Source organism: Talpa occidentalis, unplaced genomic scaffold (genome assembly GCF_014898055.3).
Source record: "Talpa occidentalis isolate TD23 unplaced genomic scaffold, MPIMG_talOcc4v2.1 talOcc4.9, whole genome shotgun sequence".
Classification (NCBI taxonomy): Eukaryota; Metazoa; Chordata; class Mammalia; order Eulipotyphla; family Talpidae; genus Talpa; species Talpa occidentalis.
The window spans coordinates 115,993,752-116,016,772 of record NW_023605305.1 but is presented as its reverse complement, the minus strand read 5'-3'; the positions used below and the strand labels follow the sequence as shown (position 1 = coordinate 116,016,772).

The 23,021-nt window shown below is 60.2% G+C and overlaps 1 protein-coding gene across 2 annotated transcripts; it reads right to left on the bottom strand.

The window, feature by feature from the left end:
* Window positions 1-661: 661 nt before the first annotated feature.
* On the bottom strand, window positions 662-15,818 carry FAXDC2 (fatty acid hydroxylase domain containing 2). Of its 2 annotated transcripts, XM_037498734.2 has the most exons (9): window positions 15,664-15,818; window positions 8,647-8,703; window positions 6,973-7,064; window positions 6,757-6,860; window positions 4,049-4,170; window positions 2,681-2,886; window positions 2,299-2,404; window positions 1,903-2,069; window positions 662-1,479 (listed from the first exon to the last, which is right to left on the bottom strand). In XM_037498734.2, exons 2-9 carry the CDS (start codon window positions 8,701-8,703, stop codon window positions 1,323-1,325), a joined length of 1,011 nt encoding a protein of 336 aa, XP_037354631.1. In that variant the 5' UTR covers window positions 15,664-15,818; the 3' UTR covers window positions 662-1,322. The 2 variants fall into 2 exon arrangements, with proteins under 2 accessions (XP_037354631.1, XP_037354632.1); XM_037498735.2 differs by lacking the exons at window positions 8,647-8,703; window positions 15,664-15,818 and adding an exon at window positions 7,263-7,375.
* Window positions 15,819-23,021: the final 7,203 nt, after the last annotated feature.

The window sequence follows — 23,021 nt, the reverse complement described above, 5'->3', positions numbered from 1 at the left end:
CCACGGCCCATTTCTCACGGGAGAGGAAGACCCGTCATCTGGCTTTGCGGAGAAGGTTCCACCTGACGCTCATAGTGCATTCTCTACCATGTGCTAGGATATCACATTCAAAAGGACAGAAAAGAAATGTAAAATACTTGAATGAGCTTGTATTATAACATTAATATTATTGAGAGTACCTGCTTTTCAGCCTGAAGTGATTCATTCATTATTCTAGTCCTGCTTTTAGTCCTTTGTAATTTGTGGTAATTATGCTTTTCTTTTTAATACAAAAAAAATGTATAAAAATAAAAACTTGAAAAGGCAAAGTGCCGGCCTCCGTCCGGGGTACCGCTGCTGGGCGTGGCGGGCGGAGCTGGGGGCTCTGCTTCAGCAGCGCCGGCCTCCCGGTGAGCCCACGCAGGTCCGGGGCTCCCCCACCCGCCTCGAGTCACGTCCACTCCCGTTCTGGGCTGCATCGCGGCAGCTCTGGCCGACGCCGTGGCTGGCGACCCCAGGCGGGGGCCTGGGCCTGGGCAGGGGTGAGTGGGAAGGGACCTGGGTGGGCTCCCGGCCCTTGGCCACAGCCTTGTGTGTCCCTTGGACAGGAGGGGGGCGCGGCCTCTGCCCACCAGCGCCCGAGCAGCCCTGCGGGAGTGTGTTCCAGGGTCGCACGCTGCCTTTGTGCAGAGGCTGCCGCCATCCCAGTGCCCACCCCACCCCCGGGCCTGGAGAGTGGGGGCAGCTGACAAGGGGCACTGCTGTCACGACCCGGCAGGGCGGGGAGAGAACAGGCGGCTGCAGTCGGGGGAGACAGCTTTATTCCCACCTCGCTCCTTTGGCTGCTACTGGGAATGGGGAGGCCACGGCCTCAAGTCTCCCTCGTTCGCCCCCTGGTTTGCTGCATGAGCGCACGGGCCCCGCCCAGCCAGAGGCCTGCATGACCGCCCCGTCCCCGTCCCCGAGTCCAGTGCTGAGACGGGAGGCGGCATCCCCCTTCCTGCTCGCCCCTGCTCCCCGCCCGAGGATGCAGGCGGGCCTCCCCCGGTGTGTGCTGGGAGCAGGTCTGGCCCGCGCTCCAGGCTGGGAGTTACGCTCAGGCCAGAGCGGGGCCGCAGGGTGCCTGGCCAGCCCCACGGCCCATCGCGGGGTGGAGGAATCCTCCGTGGCAGCCGTGCCCTGGGTGTTGAGTGCGTCGTGAAGCGCTTGCAGAAACGTGACGTGACAAAAGAGACGGAATGTTAAGGAAGTGACCCAAGTATGTGAGGGAATGTGGGACCTGGTGAGGTGGCCTTGGGGACACCTCAGGCATGCGCAGGATGGCCAGGCAGGCATAGGCCCTCTTAGTGCATTTTTTTTGGGGTGTCAGGGATGCTCTCTGAAAGTGGGGTGAAGCCCAGCAGGAGAGTGTGTCTCTCGTAGGCCTTGGTCTGCTTGAAGACCGTGTCGGTCCCGTGGAGGTGGTCCAGCACCCCCAGCACCCCGTAGCACTGGTTGAACCTGGAGGGGGAGAGGCGTGGTCCCGCTGTGGGTGTTGCCCCGTCACGGGTCAGGGCCCCTCCAGACGCTCCGCCTGGTCCTCCCGTGAGCCCCGCGTGGCGTGCGGCCCCACCCATGCCAGAGCTCAGCTGGCTCGGGGCTGGGCCCCCATGCCAGGACCCCCGGGACACACTAAGACACAGCTCTCCAGGCCCCGCTCCCCACTGCTGTGACGCCTGCGCCGGGGTGAGGCCTGGGAGTCTGCGCCGAGAAGCGGGGCGCGCGGCTCTCCTGAGGGGACACGCGCCCCAGCTCTCGCAGGCTCCAGCACGGAGTGTGGCGGAAGCCCCCAGGTGCCAGCCCCCCAGGGGTCCGGGCCCAGCAAGGCCAGGACCTCCCCGGTGAGGCCCCCCGCACCCGCATGGCCTGCGGGCCGGGCCTTACTTGAGGTGGTGGTAGTCGTGGAACTCGGGCGAGGGCAGGAAGGGCAGGTGGTAGCCGCAGTGGGAGATGGTGGTGATGATGAGGGCCAGGGAGAGCCACACGGTGAGGGAGGACAGGTGGGAGCCCATCAGCAGGGGCCCCGCCAGCACCGGCACCATGTTGGAGGCCTGCGAGGGGAGGGCGCTCAGGCAGGGGCCGGGCGGGGGCGGGGGCGCCCCTCCGTCTCTTCCTGACTGGACGGCCACCAGCTGCAGGGTGGATGTCGGGATGCTGGGGGATGTGGCCGGCGAGCTGACTCGAGGGCAGCACAGCCCGGCAGGCGTGAGGTCAGCAGAGCGGCCGCTGTCCCGCAGGGAGCAGGACCGGCTGGTCGGGGAAGCCGGTGGCCCCACTCACCACGTGCTCGATGGGGTGGGCGTAGAGCGCCACCACGCCGATGGGGGCCGTCCACTCGTGGTGCTTCTTGTGGATCTTCTTGTAGAGCGCCGGGTGGTGGAGGAAGCTGGGGAACAGGCAGTGGTCAGCGCTCCGCCCCCGCCCCCCAGACCTTGAGAAGCCGAGGGGGCGCGGGGCGGAAGGCCGGGGCCAGCACCAGGTGACTGGCCCCCCTCCCGCCCCCCAGCCCCTCCCTCTGCCTCGGCTCCTTCAGCTGCGCAACAGGGAGGAGGCCCGGGAAGCCCCTGCGAGGGACACGGGACTCGGCCCTCGGGCAGGACAGCGGGGCGGGCAGGGGGACGGCCGCCCACGCTGCCCAGGGCGCGCCCGCGCCGGCGCTCACCGGTGTGAGTAGTAGAACATCACCTCCTCCACCAGCGTGAAGAGCGCCAGCTCCAGCAGGAACCAGTGGAAGGTGGGCAGCTCGCGGCGGCAGGGGTTCTGCCACCGCTTGATGACGGGGTACAGGGCCACCATCATGGGCAGCGAGATGCCGAACTGGTTGAAGAGCACCGTGCGGAGGGACTGGCGGAGCTTCACGGGGTCCACCTGCCAGGGCAGGGGGCAGTGAGCTGCGGTCCCCACCTTCCAGGAGCGCGGGGGCGCTGGCCACAGCCCCCACCCCCCCACCCCCACCCCGGCCCCGGGAGCCCTCTGGGAACCTCCCTCTGGGCGGCCTTCTCGGGTCTCCCCGGCCTGCACCACACCGTGGCCTCCCACCCTCTCCCCTGCCAGGCGCTCGTCCCCAGGCTGCCCAGAGCGGAGCCGGCGCTGTCGCCTCTGCACTGCACAGAGGCCGAGGGCCCCAGGCCCGTGGGCGCAGAGGGCCGCCTCGGGCTACTCACACCCCCTGGGCCCAGCTCTGCTCGCTGGGACCCAGCTCTGCTGCGCCCTGACTGCGGCGGGCCTGGCGCTGGGCGGAGCCTGGGGCTGGCAGCACAGCCCTGGCAGCAGGAGCTTGTGGGAGCAGCTACCTGCTCCCAGCCCTGCGAGCTCAGGGCCCCCCGCCCCGGCTTCTGTCTGAACCCCCAAGGAGCAGCAGACTGGCCTGAGGGTGAGGGTGCTGTGCAGCCGTGGGGCCTGCAGAGGAGACGCTGGGCCTGGGGCACCCCTGAGCCGGGCGCAGCTGTGTCTCCTGGGTCTGGGGTGCTATTTCTCAACCTTCCCCTGCTTTCTGGGTGCCAGGCTGGGGCAGAGCACCCTGAGAGCTGAGCTGATTCACCCCAACACCCGGGCGGACAATTAAAAGATGATGGTCTGGTCTGGTCTGGGAAGGACCGGGACGAGACTGGGTGGAGCTGGGAGGAGCCCGGCTTCAGAGGCAGCTTCTCCCTGGTGTGTAACGCCAGGCCCTGCAGACGCGGCGCCCGGCCGAGCCGGGCGGGAGCTGGCCTGCTCTCCCTGCTGGGGCGGCGGGGGCCTCAGCCGGCCCCCCTGGTGGATCACGGACAAATGAAGGTGAGTGTGGTAAGTGGGGGAGCGGCTGCCCCAACGGCCCCCGTGTCATGCTTCGGTCATCTGCTCCACGAGCCCCTGCATCCCGGGACTCGGCCTCTGCGGGCGTCCACGGCACGTGGCCCACAGTGTCCAGCAGTCAGGACATCCGCTCTGCGTGGGGGGCCCCGTTCCCGCTCTCTAGCGCCCCGCTCGGGGACCGGCTTGCTCAGCCGAAGCTCCTGGGCCAGGGCGGGCCTTGGCGGGCGACACTCACGGGCTCATTCTTGCCCTGCTGAATCCGGTAGCGGGAGATGCAGTGAGGCTTCCCGGTCATGTCCACCACCAGCAGCAGCCCGTTGAAGGCCCAGAAGAGCAGGGCGGGCACCTGGGTGGCACCTGCGTGGAGAGAGGCGCATCAGGGCCGTGTCACCCCTGGGACTGCGCTGGACGCCCGCTAATGGGACGAGCAACACGGCGGGGGTGCGGGAGGCCGCAGTCTGCTTGCCCGGCCTGGCTGGTGCTGGGGCCAGGGTGCCCTGGGACCTGGGGTGCCCAGGAACCTGGACAGGTCACTCAGGAATGTCTTCGCTGTCTTAGTTGTTAGCGTGGGACGGGGACCTCCCAGGTCCTCAGTGACAGAACAAGTCGCACAGCACGTCAGAGGCGCCACGGCCGCCGGCGGGCTTGGGAGGCTGTCAGTGGCCGCCATCCTCGCTGAGCCCTGAGGGCGGGAGAGGCGAGGGTCGTGTTTGGGGCATTATTTGCCTCGAGCACCGGACAAGGCGCCGTGGGGACTGGTCCTGCGCTCGCTGCGGACTGAGCAGCTGGACCACGGCCCCTCCGGGGGCTGGAATCGAAGGCCCCACCCGTGTCACCCCCCGCCGGCTAGCAGGACTCCCGCGGCGGAGAAACCTGTCTGTCTCCTTACACTCACCCTCCCCCGGCTTTTGTGAAAGCTGGAACTCTGTTTCCTCAGGACACCAAGAGCAGGGAGGCCCGCAGGCCTGGCCGGACATTCAGCTCCCGCGGGGCACCCGTGTCAGCGCCCACAGCGCCCTCCCGTGGGGGCGTGGCCGGCACCCACATCTCCACGCTGCAGCCTGGTGTGACAGTGCTGGCCGGGGCGTCAAATCCAGATGGGCTTGGGGCACACCCGCTGCCCATGCAGCCCTCAGAGTGCCCTGCTCTCCCTCGGAGCCAGTGCCCCGGGTGTGGCCGCCGCCGGCAGCTGGGCACGGGCCTCACAAGTTACCCAGCTGGCTCACCGTGTCCTTTGCTCCCCTCCGCTGCATTCACTATTCCAAGGGGCAAGGACGCGTGCGTCCCCTGTGCCCTGTGCCCCTCCTCCATGCCCTTCCTGCTCCGTCAGCCACCACACCTGTGCCAGCTGGTTCCTGCAAAGCCTGTGGCTGGCGCTGCGGGGACACAGGGTGGGCGCAAGCCCCCAGGGGGCAGGCACAATCCAAAGTGAAGATCAGTCAGAGAGACCGGAAGAAAGAGTAGCAGGAACACGCATAGGTTCGTGGGCATAAATGCCGGTCATGGCTTTTAAAAAGCTCATGGGGGCCTCCCCGGTGGCGCAGCGGTTGAGCACTGGGTTGCGAAGCCGCCCGCAGCCTCTGCAGCGCCGGTTCGATCCCCGGCTGCTCCCGGGCCTCCGGAGGAGGGTCCCACATGGTGCGCAGACCTCTCCTGCCGCCCGCTGCTCCCCTCAGCAGTGTCCTTCGGTCCTTCTGCCTGCTCTGCCCCCTGCTCTGGCTCTGGTGAATTCTCTCACCCTCCCGCCCTTCTGACTGTACCCAGTGCTTGTATAAATGAATGAATAAATAAATAAATAAAATACAAAAAAAAAAAAAAAGAAATCAAGTCCTTCCTTTAAAAAAAAATAAAATAAAAAATAAAAAATAAAAAGCTCATGGACTGTTCCGGCAGCTTCGATGTCCGCGCGTCGGCAGCGGGGCTCAATGACACGCTTCCACCCCAGGACTAGGCCGAGCACCCGCAGACCGCAAGGAACCCTTTGCCGGCTGACACGGACAGGCACTCACAATCTCGTACTGAGAAAAAGAGCTGCTGAAGCAGAGCTGGGGTCAGGAGTGCCCCAGAGAGCCAGGGCCCCCCAACTTACACCAGGGTCTCGTGGGCTGTGGGATAGGGGGCGATTTTCACCTTCTTTCTGCTGCTTTGAACTGTGAAAACCCCAAGAGCTGACCTGGAACTTTCTCCGGCTCTGCCACTGACAACTGCAGCTATCTTATCTCCCCGCTATTTGCTGATGGCAGGGGCACCCCGGCAGAATGCGAGCGCCCTCCCCCACACCATCCACGCCCCTGCAGCCCGCATCGTGCCTCCCCGTGGCCCAACGGCCCCAGGCGGGTCTGCCACCGGCCTGGCTCATGCTGGAGCCCAGTCACCGGGACACAGAGCTCTGGCTTCGGGACAACCGACCCACCTCCCCTTCCAGGCGGTGCGACCTCGTTTATCGGTGGGTTGAGCAGACACTTGACCTGGGCTATCTCTATCTCCCCCACACACTTAGCTTAACACAGGGCAACCTCTGTGACCACGGCCCGAGGACTGCGTGTGAGTTGGGGCATCCCCGCGTGGGCAGTGCTGGGGGGCTGGTGTTGCCGGGGGTGTGCCTCCCACCAGGCCAGGTCTAGCCGTTCGCTGTCGGCAAATATTTATTGACTGACCCGCTGGATGTCAAGCCCTGAGAGCTGGAGAGGGACAGGCCTGGCCTCTTGCGCTTGGGGGCCTGACCGCTGGCTCGGGCACTGCTGCTCTGCCTTCTCCTAGACACCCGGAGACTGCCCTCCCAGGCCGGCCACGGGCTCAGCGCACCCGGACATGGTCAGTGTCCTGGCCTTGAAGTCCTCACTTCTGAGGCTGATGAGCTGGGAATTCCCAAAGCGGAGGACACAGCGGGGAAGCACCCGCCTGCTGGCGGCCCCCACCCATGTGCTGGCGCCAGTCCCTCACCTATAAAGTAGAGAATCCACTCTCTGCCTTCGAACGTGGTCAGCAGGCTCTCCCACTGGGTCTGCCAAAATTGGCCAGAAGCACCCCAGAATCTCTGCAGATGCCTTGGAAGAGAAACCATTCCGGCGTCCGGTGAGTCTGGCGGGTGGACAGCTGCTCGGCTGTCCGTGCGGCCCCAGACCACCCCCCACGCCCCAGGTCCAGAGTTTGACTCACCATGTGACCGAGTTCCAGAAGGCCACCAGCAGGAGCAGGCCGGAGCCCAGGATGAAGGCCGTCCTCCTCATGGAGCCCCAGATGTGTCCCTCCTGGCGAGGACAGAGAGGGTCAGGCCCGGCGCCCCGGCCCCAGTGCAGCTCAGTCAGAGGCCGGCGCGCCCCGCCTCGCCCCTGCAAATCTGCCGGCTCCTGCCAGGCCTGTGGGAGGCTCTTCCTTATCAAGGGCGCCCGGGCTGAGTCTGGGTGTGTTTATGAAAATGAGAGCTCGAGGGGGCAGGAAGAACTGACCTGACCCTAGAGAACCAGCCGGCGTGTTCCCACCTGAGCCGGCGCCTTCCGCGGCCAGGGCCGTCTCGGTTCTTCTTGCTGGGAGAGGCGCCCCATGACCTGTGCGCAGGAACCACTGGGCGCTTTTAAAGCTCCCCAAGCACAGGCTCCTCCCAACCCAGTGACACAAGAGTTTCTGGGGTGGGGCCCCGGGCCTCCGTGTTTTTAAAGCTCCCAAGCTAATTGCCCTGGTAGGCAGCTGAGCCGCACGGCAGGCGGCTGAGGAGAGGGCACCGGTACGTGGCCTGCTGCCTGGCCAGTGTCCTCCTGCCCTTGAAGGCGGGCAGCAGCCCCCCACAGGACAGTGACGGGATGGGGCAGGCCCGGGTCCCGGCACAGCGCGGGCACTCTTCCCAGAGCTGGGGGCAGAGATGCCAATGGCGGGCCCCGTGCTGGAGAGGCCAAGCCGCTGGGCTTCCAGGTGTGGGCCAGCCATGCTGCACGGCCTCCCGGCCAGGGGGAGGCCCAGCCGTGGACTGACCGGCCTGGCCTGGGGGGACCTGGGGGCCAGGCCTTTGAGATTGGGAGGCGAGGACTGTTATGATGGGCCCAGCAAACGCATCCGCGCGGAACCGCTGCTTCTCAGCTCGCCCTGTCCCGCTTTTGACGAAAAGACCAAAAAGAAATTAGTCTGTTTCCACGGCCGGGGGCGGTTTGGAAGATGCTTGTCAGGGTCCTGAGCTCTGAACTGCGTCTACCTCTCTGTCCCTCTCTGTGTCCCTCCCTGCCCCCACACCCTGCCCCGCTGGACAGGCCGTACCAATCAGATGAACGTGCTATTCTATCCAGGCCGGTCAAAGGTCACCCACATTCTGGCTGCGGTGCTCTGCCATGTCGCTCAGGCTGCTCCCCTTCCCTGGGCTCAGGGGTCCTTTTCCCGAACTTCCCCCACTCACTGGGAGCTTTCATTTCCCTCTAATCAAAGCAGGCCGAGCCGAATCAGACCCTCAGTGCAGTTCAGGGACGGGAGTTCTGCCTGCTCCAGCGGCCCAGGCAGGCCAAAGCCCAGGACAAAGTTCTCTGTGAAGTGCGGGGCCAGGAAACAACCTGGGCCAAGACCGACCATCCGGGCCCGTTCCCTTCAGCACCTCTACATAAAGGGACCCCTGCATGAAGGGTGCTTCCGCAGCTGGGCCACGCTGGGGCAGTACCATAGCCTATGGACAAGGCCCTGGTCCTGAGGCGCCTGGCCTGGCTTGACCCTGCCCAGACCCCCAGGCGGGCCCCAGGACTTTGGGGGGGGGGGTGGCGCCAGCCATGAATATGCAGGAGACAGGCTTCTGGTGGGAGGGCCTGCTCATGCCCCAGGGTGGGGCGGGGGGGGGGCGGGGGGGGGCCAGCTCACCTGCTGTGGCTTGTCCTCCTTGTCCTCCCCGAGTTGGCTGGCAGCTGCTCCCTTCATCTAGAACAGAAAGCACCGTGAGTCAGGCCAGGAGCAGGAGACAGGCGTGGTGCACGGCTGCACCAGCATCCCAGGAGGATGCGCGGGCCCCACGGGACGCACCAGCCAGGGGCTGGGCTGAGCATCTGAAGAGGAGCCGCTGGGGAGGCTACTTGTGAGAGTGGGCAGGGGCCGCCCACTCCGGTCTCAATCACGACCCCTAACTCTGCGCCCTGAGCACCCATGGCCCGAGCTGCGAGGCCTGCAGGACCGAGCCGGCGACAGTGACCACAAGGGGTGGGCAGGAAGGCGCGGGGGCAGATGGCCTGGGTGGCCGAGTATTGAGACGCTCGGGCCCCTCACACCGAGAACGAGGAGCCCCTGTGAATACCAACCCCACCTTGATATCAGACTCGGTGTTTGTCTCCAGAGAAAATGAGCAGAGAAAGAACTGGGGGGCGATGACAGTCACGGTTTGCAGGTGACGTGGCGGTTTCCCTGGGAAATCCAGACGCCGCCGCAGAGCTCCCAGAGCTGTGCAAGACTAGCGTTGAGGGGCCTCCCCAGTGGCGCAGCGGGTTGAGCGCAGCGCTGTGAAGCTGCCCGCAGCCGGTTCAACTCCCGGCCGGCCAGGGAGATCCCCACATGGCGCGGCAGACCTCTCCTGGCTCGCCCGCTGCTCCCCTCAGCAGTGTATTTTGATCGTCTGCCTGTTCTGCTCCCCACTCTGTCTCTGGTGAATCCTCTCACCCTCCCGCGCATCTGGCCTGTACCCCGGTTCTTTATGCATAAATAAACAAATCTTTAAAAAAAATCCTATTGATAGATAATTCACGTGTCACCCACTAAATGTGCACGTTTCTATCACTTCTAGGGGCTCCACAGGGTAGGCTCCAGAGTGCTTTCACTCAGGGGATACTTTCACGGTGCCAGAGAGCGCCCGCTGCAGCCACCTCTTCCCCCCACCCAGCCCCAATCCGGACCCAGGCAACCTTCACCCCCCCCCCCCCGCTGGTGGATTGGCTTGTTCTGGACACTCCCCGGGGCCTGACGCCTCCTCTAGCTGAGGCCCCGGCAGGAAGGGACCCTCAGCTGGACCCACCACGAACACCGGCCACATCGAGGCACAGAGGCTGCTCGCAGTGTGGGTTTGTGCGGACCCAGAGGATTCACCAAATAATAGTGTGGTCCACTCACCGTCCTGGCTGACCAGAGCTGGGCCCGGACCCTCAAGGTGGGTGAGGGCCCCACAGGCCCTGGGAGGGCTCTGGTCGGGCAGGGCCATTTCCGGTCTGACAGTTTGCTGCCCGGGGCCCAAAGCGGCCACCGTGGGGCTCGGGCTCGGCCGGAAGCCGTAGGTGTCTCGTGACAAGGTCCAGACGTCACAGGGCCAGGCTGGCCTCTGAGGATGTGGGAATTTGTTGTGCTTCTTGGCACTTGGTTGCGTGACCTCCGGTTTCTGCTGTTGTTATTTTGGGCCAAACGTGGGTCCGTGGCGTGGAGCCTGAGTAGGGACTCCCAAGACGCTGCCCTACCCGGGCAGCGCGGCTGGCGGGGACCTCTGTGCTGGTGGCCGTGGACACCACCAGAGCAGCTGGTAGTTGATCTTTAAATCCCGCGGTGTGCACGTGGGCAAAGGTGGGGGCTACAGAGTCGACTGCCCACCAGGCTGCGCAGGGTGAGCAGGGCCACTGAGGGCAGCAGTGCAGACCCAGCCGCTCCACGCGGGAGAACAGAGGCAGGGAGCCTCCCGCCAGCCACCCAAGAAGAGACCAAAGCTGCCAGAAGACCCCAAAACCACCAGCGGAACCCCGCTAAGTCAGCAGCTGGTGCTGGGAGATCACACTCAGGAATGGGGCCCGGATCCTGGTATCCAGGCGGTGTGTTTTCTGGTTACCCCCCTTCATCCGATGACCTGTTTGAGCCACTGAAGTTTACTTTCACGCCACCCCCTATGGCTGGGTGTCAGGCCGGGGTCAGCCGGCCCAGTGTCCTTGGAGGCCTGTCCTTAAGGCTCTGCCAAAGATGTGTCTGTTGACAGGCTCGCCTCTCTGCAGAGGCTCGGGCTGGAAACCGGCTGCCGGGTATCTGACCGGCAGAGCAGGTCGTGATGGGGCAGGAGGCCAGGGGCCAAGCCCCGCACGCCGCCCAGTGGGGAGCAGCGGCTTCTCCCCACCGGGCTGCAGACCTCTCTGGCCTCCCACCCATGTGTGTGTGTTGTGCCAGTTCTGTTCTCGGCTTGAAAGTCTCTCAAGAGAACTTTGCAGCTTAGCTGCGCTCAGGATGCCTACGCTTCTTGGGGCTATCAAAGTGCATTCGGTGACGCATCAAGGCCGCCGGCCCTGAAATCCACCAAGTGTTCTGGCACGTTTAGCCTCATCCGAGCGCCGTCCAAGCCGCTGGGCGTGACCGGAGCCGTGTCATCTGTCTCAGTCCCAGGCCTTCTGGCCCATGGTTCACGCAGCTATGAGAGCGTTTTTACCTTTCGCTTTGCTCATCTGCAGTGAGAGGGTTTCCTTTTGCCTCCCTCCTTTAGAGACTGATGTAGCCTCTTCAACGCACACTTCCTGGAGGAGACACACAGATGCCAGCAGGAAACACCTCCCTGATGAAACGGCAAATGGCGTCTGCACCCGTGCGGGGCAGGAACTCCAGCTGCGTTCCCTCCCCGGCCGGGAGCCAGTCCCAGCGGCTCCCAGACCACCGGGATAACAGCTTGTCTTCAAGGAAGCTAAAGCGGTTTTTGGTTTGTTTTTTAAACTTCCAGGATGCTGGGGCCTCCCTGGTGGTGCAAGGGATGAAGCATCAGCACCATGAAGCAATCCTCAGCGGCGACAGCAGGAGTTCAATCCCTGGCCAGGGAGGTGACCCACACGGCGCAGCAGACCTCTCCTGCCGCGCCGGCTGCTCCCCTCAGCAGTGGGTTTCAGTCAGTCTGCCTGTTCTGCTCCCCGCTCTGTCTCTGGGGAATCCTATCACTACCCCCCCCCACCCCCCCCCCCCCCCCCCCCGCACCCTCTACCTCTGGCCTGGACATCAGTTCTACATTTAAAAAAAAAAGAAATGGTTTACTTTCTCATGAAATGCAAATAAAACCCCCAAACCCAAACAAACAAGGCAATCCAGTTTCTTTACACAGACTCAGTGCGCAAACATGGGCACCCTGTTCTTAAAGACGCCAGCGCGGTCAGCTCCCTCTCTGCTCTGATCAGTTTCCCTTCGCTCTACATCACATTCCTTGTCACTCCTGGCAGCCTCCTGGAGGCCTCGGGGCTGCCTGCTCTGCCGGTGTGCCCACGTCCCCCTCTCTCAGGGGTAGAAATTCCCATGCCACCCCCACTCGTCGAGGTGGCTCTGATTACAGCCGCTGCTGGTGTCTCCCTTTTGTAGGGACTTTTCCCCAGAAACAAAGCAAGAGCAGAGACACACTAGGCTCTTTCCTCTGTGGCTCGCCCCGCCCCACGCGCCGGCGCGGCGGCAGGTGTCTGGCGGGTGTCCAGCGTGGCCCTCATCGGGGGTATTCGAGGGGCTCCTCCGCACACACCCTTTTATTGGAAGTATCACAAACTCATTTGAGATGAAGACTGTTTATGAAGTGTAAGTAAACAGCACCAGATATTAACAGTAAACAAAAACCAGAGAGACCAGGGCCAGGGCCAGACTTTGACCCAAAGGCAGCGGCCCTGGCCGAGCGCAGCAGGCGGGGTACCCTCTGTGCCCACTGTGGAGAGTACCTGCTGCTGAGGCTGAGCGATTGGGGCTGATAGAGGCCAACCTTGGGCCCGTGGCTCCACGTAAACCTTCTGGCCAAAGGGAAGAAGCCACTTATCTCTGGGAGATGGGTCGGCCTTATCTGTTGGCATCTGATTTCATTAGAAGTGACCCTAATCACCGAATCGACCATTTATTCTTTGGCTAAGCCAACATGCCCAGTGCTATCTCCAGAGACAGTCATCGAGCCAGCCGGCTCCTCGCCTCCCGCCACCTCACTCTGCTGACTATTTCACACCCAAGCAGCTCCTTGTCAGCCTGTCTCCTGCCTGCAGACTCAGCAGCACAGGCGGGCAGGCAGGGCCCCGCCCAAAGAGTTCCCTCCGCCTTGTTTGCCGGTGTCCTGCTCAAACTGGGGGTTCTGGCAAGCAAGACCGAAGACCACAGCCATCAAGGATCTCGTGGGTGGAGGTGCTGTCACCCCGCATTTCTGCTGTGCTCCCCCTCCGACTTGCTCTCTCTGCTTTTGGCAAGAAGCAGCAGAGGCAGAGAGGGGTCCTTGCACAGCCACTTCATGCAGAACTTGAATCCAGTGCTCGTTCTATCGGCTGAGTCTGCAAAGCAGAGACTGTGCCAGTGTGGAAGAGCGGCCGGAGGGCCGGAAGGGACCCAGGACTTGGGGTCAGTCTTAGCCTTGAAGGATGGGGTTGACATTGTGGGGGGTATGGGAGTGTTGAGTACCAAAGGGAAGACAGCATGTCTTCTCTAAAATATTAATCATTCTCTCGGGCCTCCCTGGTGGCGCAGGGGTTGAGTCTCAGCACTATCAAACTACCACCAGCCACTGCAGCACGAGTTCCATCCCTGGCCAGGGAGCTACCCACATGCCACAGACCTCTCCTGACTCGCCCGCTGCTCCCCTCAGCAGTGGATTTCAGCAGATCCGCCTGTTCTGCTCCCCACAGAAGCTCTGGCCTACACCCCAGCTCTTGTATGCATAAATAAATAAATCTTTAAAAAATACATTAATCATTCTTTCAAAAATCTCTTACTGTATGCTGGGGTCGATGCTAGACCTGGGGTCACCAGGGTGCAGGAGGCACGCCTCTGGCCCTCTTTAATAAAGCGACACTGTGCAACCTTGATTTTGCAAATGAGAAAGTTAATGGGGGGTATGAAATAGCCCCAGGAAGCAGACACACCAGGGAAGAGGAAGAGATGAAATGCACTAGAAGGAAATAGCCTGATGCTTAATAACAACGAGTAGGGTCCCCTTCGAGGGAAGGGGGTGCAGGTTGTGGGATAATCCAAACAGATGCTTTTTGGTGTGGGGTTATTTTGGAAGTGGATGATTTCCCCTCCCCAGTTTTCATGGCAGGACCCCCAATGTAGTAATGACAGCGAGGCTAGAGTTATGCCAGACCCCAAGACTCCACTCCTGGGAAATCTGCAGCCTGATTTCTCTAGAGTCTGGACTCCTGAATAATTCCACAGGGTGGACGAACTTTCCATGTTCATAGGTGTGAGGTCCACGGGGATTGTGCACTGTTTCTTAGTGAACATAAAATCATTAGGGTCATTTCCTTTTCGGAAAACCCTGAAGCTCTTCTGCGCTGCCGGGTCTCTTCTGTCTCAGCGAAGGAACCAGGCCTAGAATGTTGAAGTGACTCGCTCCAAACTCCACGCAGATGCTGGAAAAATCCAGGCTTCTTAACACTGCCTGGTGCAAGAAGCAGAGCTCCTACTGGGGCGGGGGACTCCTGAATGCAGGGGGGAGTCCCAGCCCCAGCCCCGGAAGGTTGCTCTACCTGGGAAGTGCAGTCCTTGGCCCCACTCCGGGGGTCCTGAGCTGTCATTGCCAGAGCCAAGTGGGCTCCGAGGAGCTGCTGAGACCAAGGTGTGTCAACAGGTGAGGCAGGTGAAGAAGGAAAAAGGCTCAACTCAGACAGAACGGGGTCCCTCAAACAGCTGGAGCCTTGGCCCCTCCCTCCTCCCTGCTTTCCCAGGAGGCTACCAGCCCTCGAAACTTTCAGAGGTTACAGCCCAGGACTTCCTGCCCCAGGCCACAGCCGGCCTGCCCTGTCCACCTTGAGGCCCTTGGCACTGCCAGTGGCCAGGAGTGTCTGTGGAATAAACGCCAGGATGGGGGACAGCGAGGAGCCTTCCCTTGCGCTGTGAGAACGCGTTGGGGACGTGCCGGCCTCCGCCTTGCGCTGGCCACTTCTCTCTCCTCAGCCAGGAGCTGGAGCCCAGAGCATCTTTGTTCACTGCCAGCCCAGACAGCTGGCTGGGAGGACACGAGACAGCAGCAACCCCCCGTCTGCTTCCTTTCTAGCTGGCCCCCAAACCAGGGTGCTGCTGTGTGGGCACCCTGAAAACCACTCCAGCTCTATCCGGGAACCTTTGTGGGAACCACCAGCCTCAGGCACCGCTGAAGCTGCAGTCCGAGCTGCTCAGTCCCAAGGCGGCAGCTGGACAGCTTGGCTACGGCTGGGCAGCACCTGGCTCACGCGCCTATTTCGGGTCTTTACAACCTTTTTTTTTAAAAAAAAAAAAAAAGATTTATTTATTTATGCATACAGAGCTGGGGTGGGTACAGGCCAGAGATGCGGGAGGTGGGAGGATTCACCAGGGACAGAGTGGGGAACAGAACAGGCAGATTGACTGAAATCCACTGCTGAGGGGAGCAGCGGGGAGACAGGAGGGGTCTGCTGCATCCTGTGGGTCAGTTCCCTGGCTGGGGATTGAACTCATGCTGCAGTGGAGGCGAGAGCTTGACAGCGCTGAGACTTAACCCCTGCGCCACCAGGGAGTTCGGGCCTTTACATCTCTGAGACCGCTGTCATGGCTTCCGTCATTGCAGGGCCCGGGCAGGCTGGGGGACAAGCCCTCACTGCGGGGCTTCCTGACGGTCTCTCCTGGCTGGGTTTTCTTCTCTCGGGTTCAGAATTCCTCCTGCTCCCCCGCACTTTTGCAGCCAACTCTGGCGGCTGAATTACCTGTCTGCATTACCCGCCTGTTGCCAGGACAGCGAGACAGCAGAAGAGAGACGTCTGGGGCAGACTCAGGCAGGGGACACAGCCCCTGTGGGAGATGCTTGGGGAACTCTGCCCCTCGGCCAATGTCCCAGGCTGTCCCGGAGGCCGACCTCCCGAGAGCCAGGCCCAGAGCCCGGGGTGGGGCACTGGGGAGAAGAGGGTACTTTGCCCCTTTAAGTGAACTTGGCCCGTCCTGACCCTGGCGGGCAGCTCCCTCCCCGCACCTGCTCACCTCTGCAGAGGACACTTTCCCAGCCCCTCCGAGGTGGTCACAGCCCGCTCTCTCTCTCCTCCAGCCGCTGCCCGCTGCCTGCTGCCCGGTGGCTGCAGGGTCCTGGCCGCCTATTGCCTGTGCTGCCGCCTCACCCAGCCGCCTGTTGTTATTGGGGTGGGTGGGGAGCTGGCTTTGGGGATCGTGTTACGGGGCCCGCCGAGTGGCTGGGCCAGGCACGTGATCACACAAGTTTGGGTCTGTGTGCGCTGGAGACAGAACCTCCTTCTTGCAAAGGAAATCCCCTTAAAGCTCAGAGGAAGCACGCCTGAGCTTCTGGCCGGAGCCCAGAGAGAGCCCCAGGCCAGATGGGAAAATGCTTGTTTCCCTTTTAAAAAAATTACATCTTCGTCAATTTAAGCAAATCTGATTGTCCCGAAGGAGGCAGGCGCGGGCGGGAGGCGCAGGCCCAGATCAGGGAGGCATCGGCGGGGCGGGCCCCCGGGGGGCGGGCACCCAGGACCTTTCCCCTGTTTTCTGGCTCCTGTTACCCCAGGGCAGGCAAGGGTCGGGGGAGCCACAGAGCTTGGCTGGCAAGTCTGGGTGCAGGGAGGAGACGCTGGGGAGGGGGTGTGTGTGATGGAAACAGGTGAAATGAAGATACAGGGCGCGAGACACCAAATAGCGAGCGCTCTTGAAGAAAAGCTGAGTTTGATTTTTAAATTTCTAAAGAGCATTTTCAAATTGATGATCAGTACATCTGATAAAAAAGTAACAGCAGGGCCAAAGTGTGCACTGTGGAAGCCTCCTTCGCTCCACCCCAGCCTCCGATGACACAGTTTATCAGTCACCTTGCCCTGGCCGCCCAGCTCGGTAAACACTCAAGGCTGGCTTGCAATTAATTACTCTCCGGGCAACAGCTTCGTGCTCTTCCTGCTGTCTTCCAGAGGCGCCCTGGAATAACCTCCCTGAGCTCCAAGTCCATTTTCTAGAAAGTTGAGGTGAACCAAACCAGCGCAGTTGAACTAAATGATGTCACCTGTGGACATTCTCCCATGTCATTTTACTTAGAGTTGAAGTTTCCAGGAACCTATTGCAGGCATTTAAGTGATTACAGACTTTTTTTTTTGGCAATGACTCAGTTTCTTTTCTTTTTCTCTTTTTTTAAAAGATTTACTTATTTAGGGCCTCCCCGGTGGCGCAGCGGTTGAGCGCTGGGTTACGAAGCTGCCCGCAGCCTCCGCAGCGCCGGTTCAATCCCCCGCCACCGCAGGAGGGTCCCACATGGCGCGCAGACCTCTCCTGCCACCCGCTGCTCCCCTCAGCAGTGTACTTCGGTCCTTCTGCCTGCTCTGCTCCCCACTCTGGCTCTGGTGAATTCTCTCACTCTCCCGCACTTCTGACTGTACCCAGTGCTTGTATAAATAAATAAATAAATCTTAAAAAAAAAAAAAAAAAAAGGGAAAGAGAAGCAAGTCTAGCTAATCACATTAAAAAAAAAAAGATTTACTTATTTATGTATACAAGCACTGGGTACAGTCAGAAGCACAGGAGGGTGAGAGAATTCACCAGAACCAGAGGGGAGAGCAGAGCAGGCAGACTGATGAAGTACACTGCCCAGGGGAGCAGCAGGCGTGGCAGGAGAGGTCTGCGTGCCACCCTCACCTGGCGGCTGGGGATTGAACCGGTGCTGCAGAGGCTGCAGGCAGCTTCGCAACCCAGGGCTCAACTGCTGCACCACCAGGGGAGGCTTCAGTTTATTTTCTTAACCTCACCCCAGATTGCAGCTATGGATAGTGTGTGCTCTCCCGGCCGGTCCAGTCTGTTCAAAGCACCCATCGAACTTGGGGACCGGCCCCGGAAGGCCCCCCTCCTCTGGTAACTCTGCTGTGTGCTCAGCCTTTCTCGTTCCTGGTACCCCAGCCTCACGCGGTTGCGCTGAGCCCTCCGCTGGAACGGCCTTTCGGTCCCCTGTTCTGCCGCTGCTCTTGCTGGCCCTTTCACCTCCTGTGGGCAACTGTCCCTGGAATGGCTGGTAATTGTTTTCTGTAATTATTTCACACAGGGGCTTCCTTCTCCCCACACTAGCAACCCGACACATAGTAGGTGCTCAGTATGGCTCTGCCGCTGGGCACACCTCACGCAGAGGAACCTGGTGGGGGTGGGGGGAGTCTGTCCCTGTCCGTGGGGATCTGGTTCTTCTCCTCCCCTCCCCCCTTCCCCTTCCTCCTCCCAGCTCATTGCTGGGCTTTCTTGTCCTGTCAAGGTTGGGGAAGACGCCCCATCCTGGCTGATGGCCTTTAAAGGACGTGCTCTGGAGGAGGGGCTGGGCTCCACCTGAGCACTGCCCCCCAGGTGTGCAACCTCAGGCCCTCCCCGCCAGTGCCAGTCTCAGTTTCCCCATGGGAGTGACTTGGGTTGTGGGTCCCTGAAGCCCCTCTAAGTTGGCAAACAGATGTTAGAGAAGTGCAAAAGAAGATGCTCTATGGTTGTCCTAGAAAAAGTCAGAGGAGAGGGGTCTGTCACAGGCACCCACAGGAAGGAGGCAAGTGAGAGAGAGGGAGAAGAGCCGGCTTTAGAACCCACTGGCAGGCCTCCCTGGTGGCGCCAGGGGCTAAGCACCGCACTATGAAGCAATCTGCAGCGTCTGCAGCACGAGTTCCATCCCCGGCCATCCAGGGAGCACCCCACACAATGAAGCAGACCTCTCCTCACACTCTTGCTGCTCCCCTCAGCAGTGTATTTCAGCCAGTCTGCCTGTTCTGTTCTCCACTCTGTCTCTGGTGAATCCTCTCACCCCCCCACACCTCTGGCCTGTACCCAGCTCTGGTATGCATAAATAAATAAATCTTTAAAAAAAAATAGAACCCACTGGAGACTCCCAGAGGACAGCTCTGACTCTTGTCTATCTTGTGTGCCTCCCTGCGCGCTCCACTGGCCTCTGTTCCTGTTTGCCAAGAGCTGCAGGGGCAGCGATCCACTTGCTTCTCGGTAAAGGACGGAGGATTCGGCCAGCAGCTGCGAATTTTCACACTAACAATCATGGAAAGGATGTAGCAGCAACTGAGTCTCCATGAGAACCACCTGGTAACGTTGCCTGATATTTGGCAACCTGTCTGGCTCTTGGGAAAAGCTCTTGAGTGTCATTCAAGTTTTCAAAAATATTTGCAGATTTATAAAAGTCCGTTTTTATTCCCTGTCCGCAGAAGTCAGAGTTACCTTGACACCTGTAAACAGGATTCGTCGTTCCTGCGAGGACACCCTCGGGGTCTCCCCACACAATGTGAAGCGAGGACAGTTTCAAGGCCCAGGCCTCACTCTCCTGGCCTCTGCTTTCTTCCCAGCGTCATCTTGAGCCCCTCTGTTGTGCTCAGTCCCAAGCGTGCAAAATTCCTTTCTTTCTGTCTGAACGCGCTGTTCTGGTGGGTCCTGATCCTCTCCCCTCTGCCGCCTTCCCAAAGAGGTTTTCTTTTTTTTAAATTTAAATTTTATTTTTATATTTCCCATACAATTACAACCCCCTTATTTTGACCCCAATCCCTCCTTTCCCCACCCCCCACCCCCCATAGAGTGTCTCTGGTTCATAGTTGTTTGTTGATTTTGATATTTTCTTTCTTATAGTTAGTCTTTTTCCTGGTCCCTTATTTAGGTTTTCTAGATTTCTGCTATGAGTGAGACCATCCGGTATTTTTCTTTTTCTTTCTGGCTTATTTCGCTGAGCATGATCCCTTCCAGCGCCATCCATGTTGCTGCAAACTGCATGTGTTTATCTTTTTTGAATGCTGAGTAATATTCCATGGTGTATATGGACCACATCTTCTTGATCCAGGCATCTATTTTTGGGCATTTGGGCTGTTTCCAAAGCTTAGCTATTGTAAACAGTGCTGCTATAAACATAGGGGTGCAGGTGCTCTTTGGAATGGATGTTTCTGTGTCCTTTGGGTAAATACCTAGGAGTGGAATTGCTGGATCCTATGGAAGCTCTATGTTTAGTAGGTCCAGAAATCTCCACACAGCTCTCCACAGTGGTTGGACCAGTTTGCACTCCCACCAACAGTGCAGAAGAGTTCCTTTTTCTCCACACCCTCGCCAACATTTGTTGTTGCTAGTTTTTTTAATATGTGCCATTCTCACTGGTGTGAGATGGTATCTCATGGTGGTTTTGATTTGCATTTCCCTGATGACAAGTGATGTTGAACATTTTTTCATATGCCTGTTGGCCATTCGCATTTCCTCCTCAGAGAAGTTTCTTTTTAGCTCTTCTGCCCATTTTTGACTGGACCATTTACTTTGTTTTTGTTGAGTCTCTTCACCTCTTTGCAGATTTTTGTGATCAGTCCTTTATCATTAGTGTTGGGTGCAAAAATGTTCTCCCAGTCGGTGGGGTTTCTCTTTGTTTTTGTTATTGTCTCGAAGAGGTTTTCTTTAACTCCTTTTTTTTTTTTAAAGATTTATTTATGCATATAAGAACTGGGGTGTAAGCCAGAGGTGCGGGGGTGAGAGGAGTCCCCAGGGAGAGTGGGGAGCAGAACAGGCAATCCACTGAAACACACTGCTGAGGGGAGCAGCGGGGAGGCGGGAGAGGGGTGCTGCGCCCTGTGGGTAGCTCCTTGGCCAGCAGCTGGAATCAAACTTGTGCTGCAGTGGCTGGTGATAGCTTGATAGCACTGTCTTTAGCCCCTGCGCCACCAGGGAGGCCCCCTTCTTTGGTTCTTTGACCTCTAAGTAGTTCCCTCTGTCTCACCCCCACACCAGCCAATTTTTCTTGGTCACTTTGTCCCACATTTCCTTCACGCTAGCTGTGTTGACAATTTCTCACTACCTTTCACTTCTGACTTGTTTGAACAAGCAAGAAAGTCTTCTCTACTTGGGCGGCTTGTTTGCCTGTCTTACTGGCAGTTGCTGGCCCCAGAGTTACGCTCTGAAAGCAGGGAGCCGGGGCTGGGTCACGCCAGGCATCCTGGGCCCTGCCCTCGCTCATGGGTTACAAGCAACGCCGACAGCAGCCCAGGCCCCTGTTGGGCTGGGGATCAGGAAGCTTCAGCCCTGCGTGACCTTAAGTCATTTCATTCCTTCCTGTGAATTTGGGGGACCACATTAGTCAGAACATCTTTGTGTCCCCCACCTCACCCTCACCTTTGGAAAGTTGAAAATCTGTGATTATTATCCGTAGGTTTTTTTTTTTTTAAAAAGATTTATTTATTTAAACAAGCACTGGGTACAGTCAGAAGCGCGGGAGGGTGAGAGGATTCACCAGAGCCAGAGTGGGGAACAGAACAGGCAGACTGACAAAGTACACTGCTGAGGGGAGCAGCGGGCGCAGCAGGAGAGGTCTGTGCGCCATGTGGGACCCTCGCCTGTGGCCGGGGATCGAACCAGCGCTGCAGAGGCTGCGGGCAGCTTCACAGCCCAGCACTCAACCATTGCGCCACCAGGGGAGGCCCTATCTGTACGTTTTTGAAATGTTATTTTCGTTGACCCCAGGGAAGAAGGAAATGCAAGGAAAACCAATGAGATACAATGAATAGATCTGAGATCTGTTTTTGGATTAAAAAAAAATGAGGGGGTCTCTCAGGTGGTGGCACAGGGGTTAAAGTCAGTGCAATCAAGCTATTGACAGCCACTGCAGCATGAGTTCGATCCCCAGCCAGGTAGCTGATCGACAGGACGCAGCAGACCTCTCTGGTCTCCCTGCTGCTCCCCTCAGCAGAGTGTTTCAGTGGATCCGCCTGTTCTGCTCCCCACTCTGTCTCTGGTGAATCCTCTCACCCCCTCACCCGCACCTTTGGCCTGCACCCCAGTTCTTGTACACATAAATAACATAAATTTTTTTTTTTAAATGTTGCCATTTACAGGAAAATGGAAGGACGCCTGAGGGAGTGACATGCAGGAGACCAAGGCAGATGCCCAAGACAAACACTGGACGTGCACATGGCGAGTGAGTGAACGGAGTAAAACACTTACAAAAACTAGTGGGTGCTAATAAATGGAGTGAAGCTTCTGAGGTTGTGGGGGAGGAGGGAGCAAGGGTCCGGGGATGGGGATGGACGCCATGGTGGTGGGGAAAAGAATCCTGTCAGATTTACTGGGCAGAGCAGACAGGCTGGGCTGGCCAGGCCGCTCCGTGGGGTCTCCAGGAGACCCATTTTGCAAGCAGTTCTCCAGTTTGAACCTGCACCCTTCCAGCCGAGGGTGCGCACGCCTGTGAAAAGCTGACCTCACTGGAGTCACCTTAAAATCAGGCCAGGAAGGCTGAGGCAAAGCAAACCATGTCGCCTGCATCCACCTGGGCTGGGTCCCAGCCACCCGCATTCCAAGAAGCCGCTGGAACGAGAAAAGCCTGTCTGGAAGGACGTTTAAAGAGACCTTTACCTGGTGACCCTCCACCTGAGCATGACCTCGCCCTGCAGGGCCTGGCCCCCCCCCTTGTTTTGTTTCCTTCCCCCTGTCAGCCCCCTCCCCAGCTCTTCCTCCGTCCCCATTTTGGGGCTCCAGCCCGAGCCTGTGCTCCCAAGATGACAAACCTCTTCTGCTCCCAAATAAACACATCGTGGTTTGGCTGGAACCTCGCTCTCCCCTCCGTGGAGGCGAACGGCTTTCCTGTCTACACTTTGCGGTTTTCAAAAACAACAGCATTTTTCGAATGTGAGTTGCCATTACTGGGCGTCCCCCGCGCCCCCCCCACCAGGGCGGCCCCCCAGACGGCCCTCGCTGGGCCACAGGGCCGGGGGCGCCGCCCGCCTGCGGGGCGCGGCTGGGTGCGGGTTTATTTCACGTCGATCCTCGGGAGCCCGAGCAGCGAACACCCAGTTCTGGGGGAGAGGCCGGGGGGAGGTGCTGCTTCCTGCGCCATTGTCTCGGCGCCCCCGGCTCGCGCCGCAGGAAAAAACAAAATTCCACGGCAGGCCGCGGGCCAGGCGTTCTCGCCAAAGAGGGGGGCCCCCGCGGGGTGCGGGGTGCCCTTGAGCGCCCAGGCCGCACGGGTGGTTCCCTGGACGCCCCTGCACCTGCCCCGGCGGGCGCGGCCCCCACTCGGGGACACAGCGCCGCAGCCCCCCCACCCCACCCAGGGCCGGAGGAGGCCGACCCCGCCGGGAACTGGGGGGCCGCTCACCCGCCCGGGACGAGCTCGTGGGGATCCGGCTGACGCGGCGCGGGGGGCCCGCGTGCAGCCCCGGGAATGGGAAACGGATTTTGGACACTTGGGGGGGCGTTTAAAGGCCGGAGGGCGACCCGCCCAGCGGCCGCGGGGCTCGTGCGCTGCCCACGCGCGGCGGCCCCTGGGGGCGCCCGGGCCTTCCCGAGCCGGGCGCGGGGCGGGGCGGGGCGCGGGCCTGGCCCCCGCGGAGGCCGAGCTCCTCGCCCGGGCGCGGGAGCCC

What these genes read in the sequence shown, in the direction of transcription:
- FAXDC2 (XM_037498734.2), bottom strand. Translation starts at nt 8,703, where the DNA reads ATGAAGGGAGCAGCTGCCAGCCAACTCGGGGAGGACAAGGAGGACAAG. An exon ending in GTGGATTCTCTACTTTATAG is followed by an intron (nt 4,171 to 6,756) that starts GTGAGGGACTGG and finishes CTCTCCACGCAG; the next exon opens with GTGCCACCCAGGTGCCCGCC. An exon ending in AGCAGGGCAAGAATGAGCCC is followed by an intron (nt 2,887 to 4,048) that starts GTGAGTGTCGCC and finishes CTGCCCTGGCAG; the next exon opens with GTGGACCCCGTGAAGCTCCG.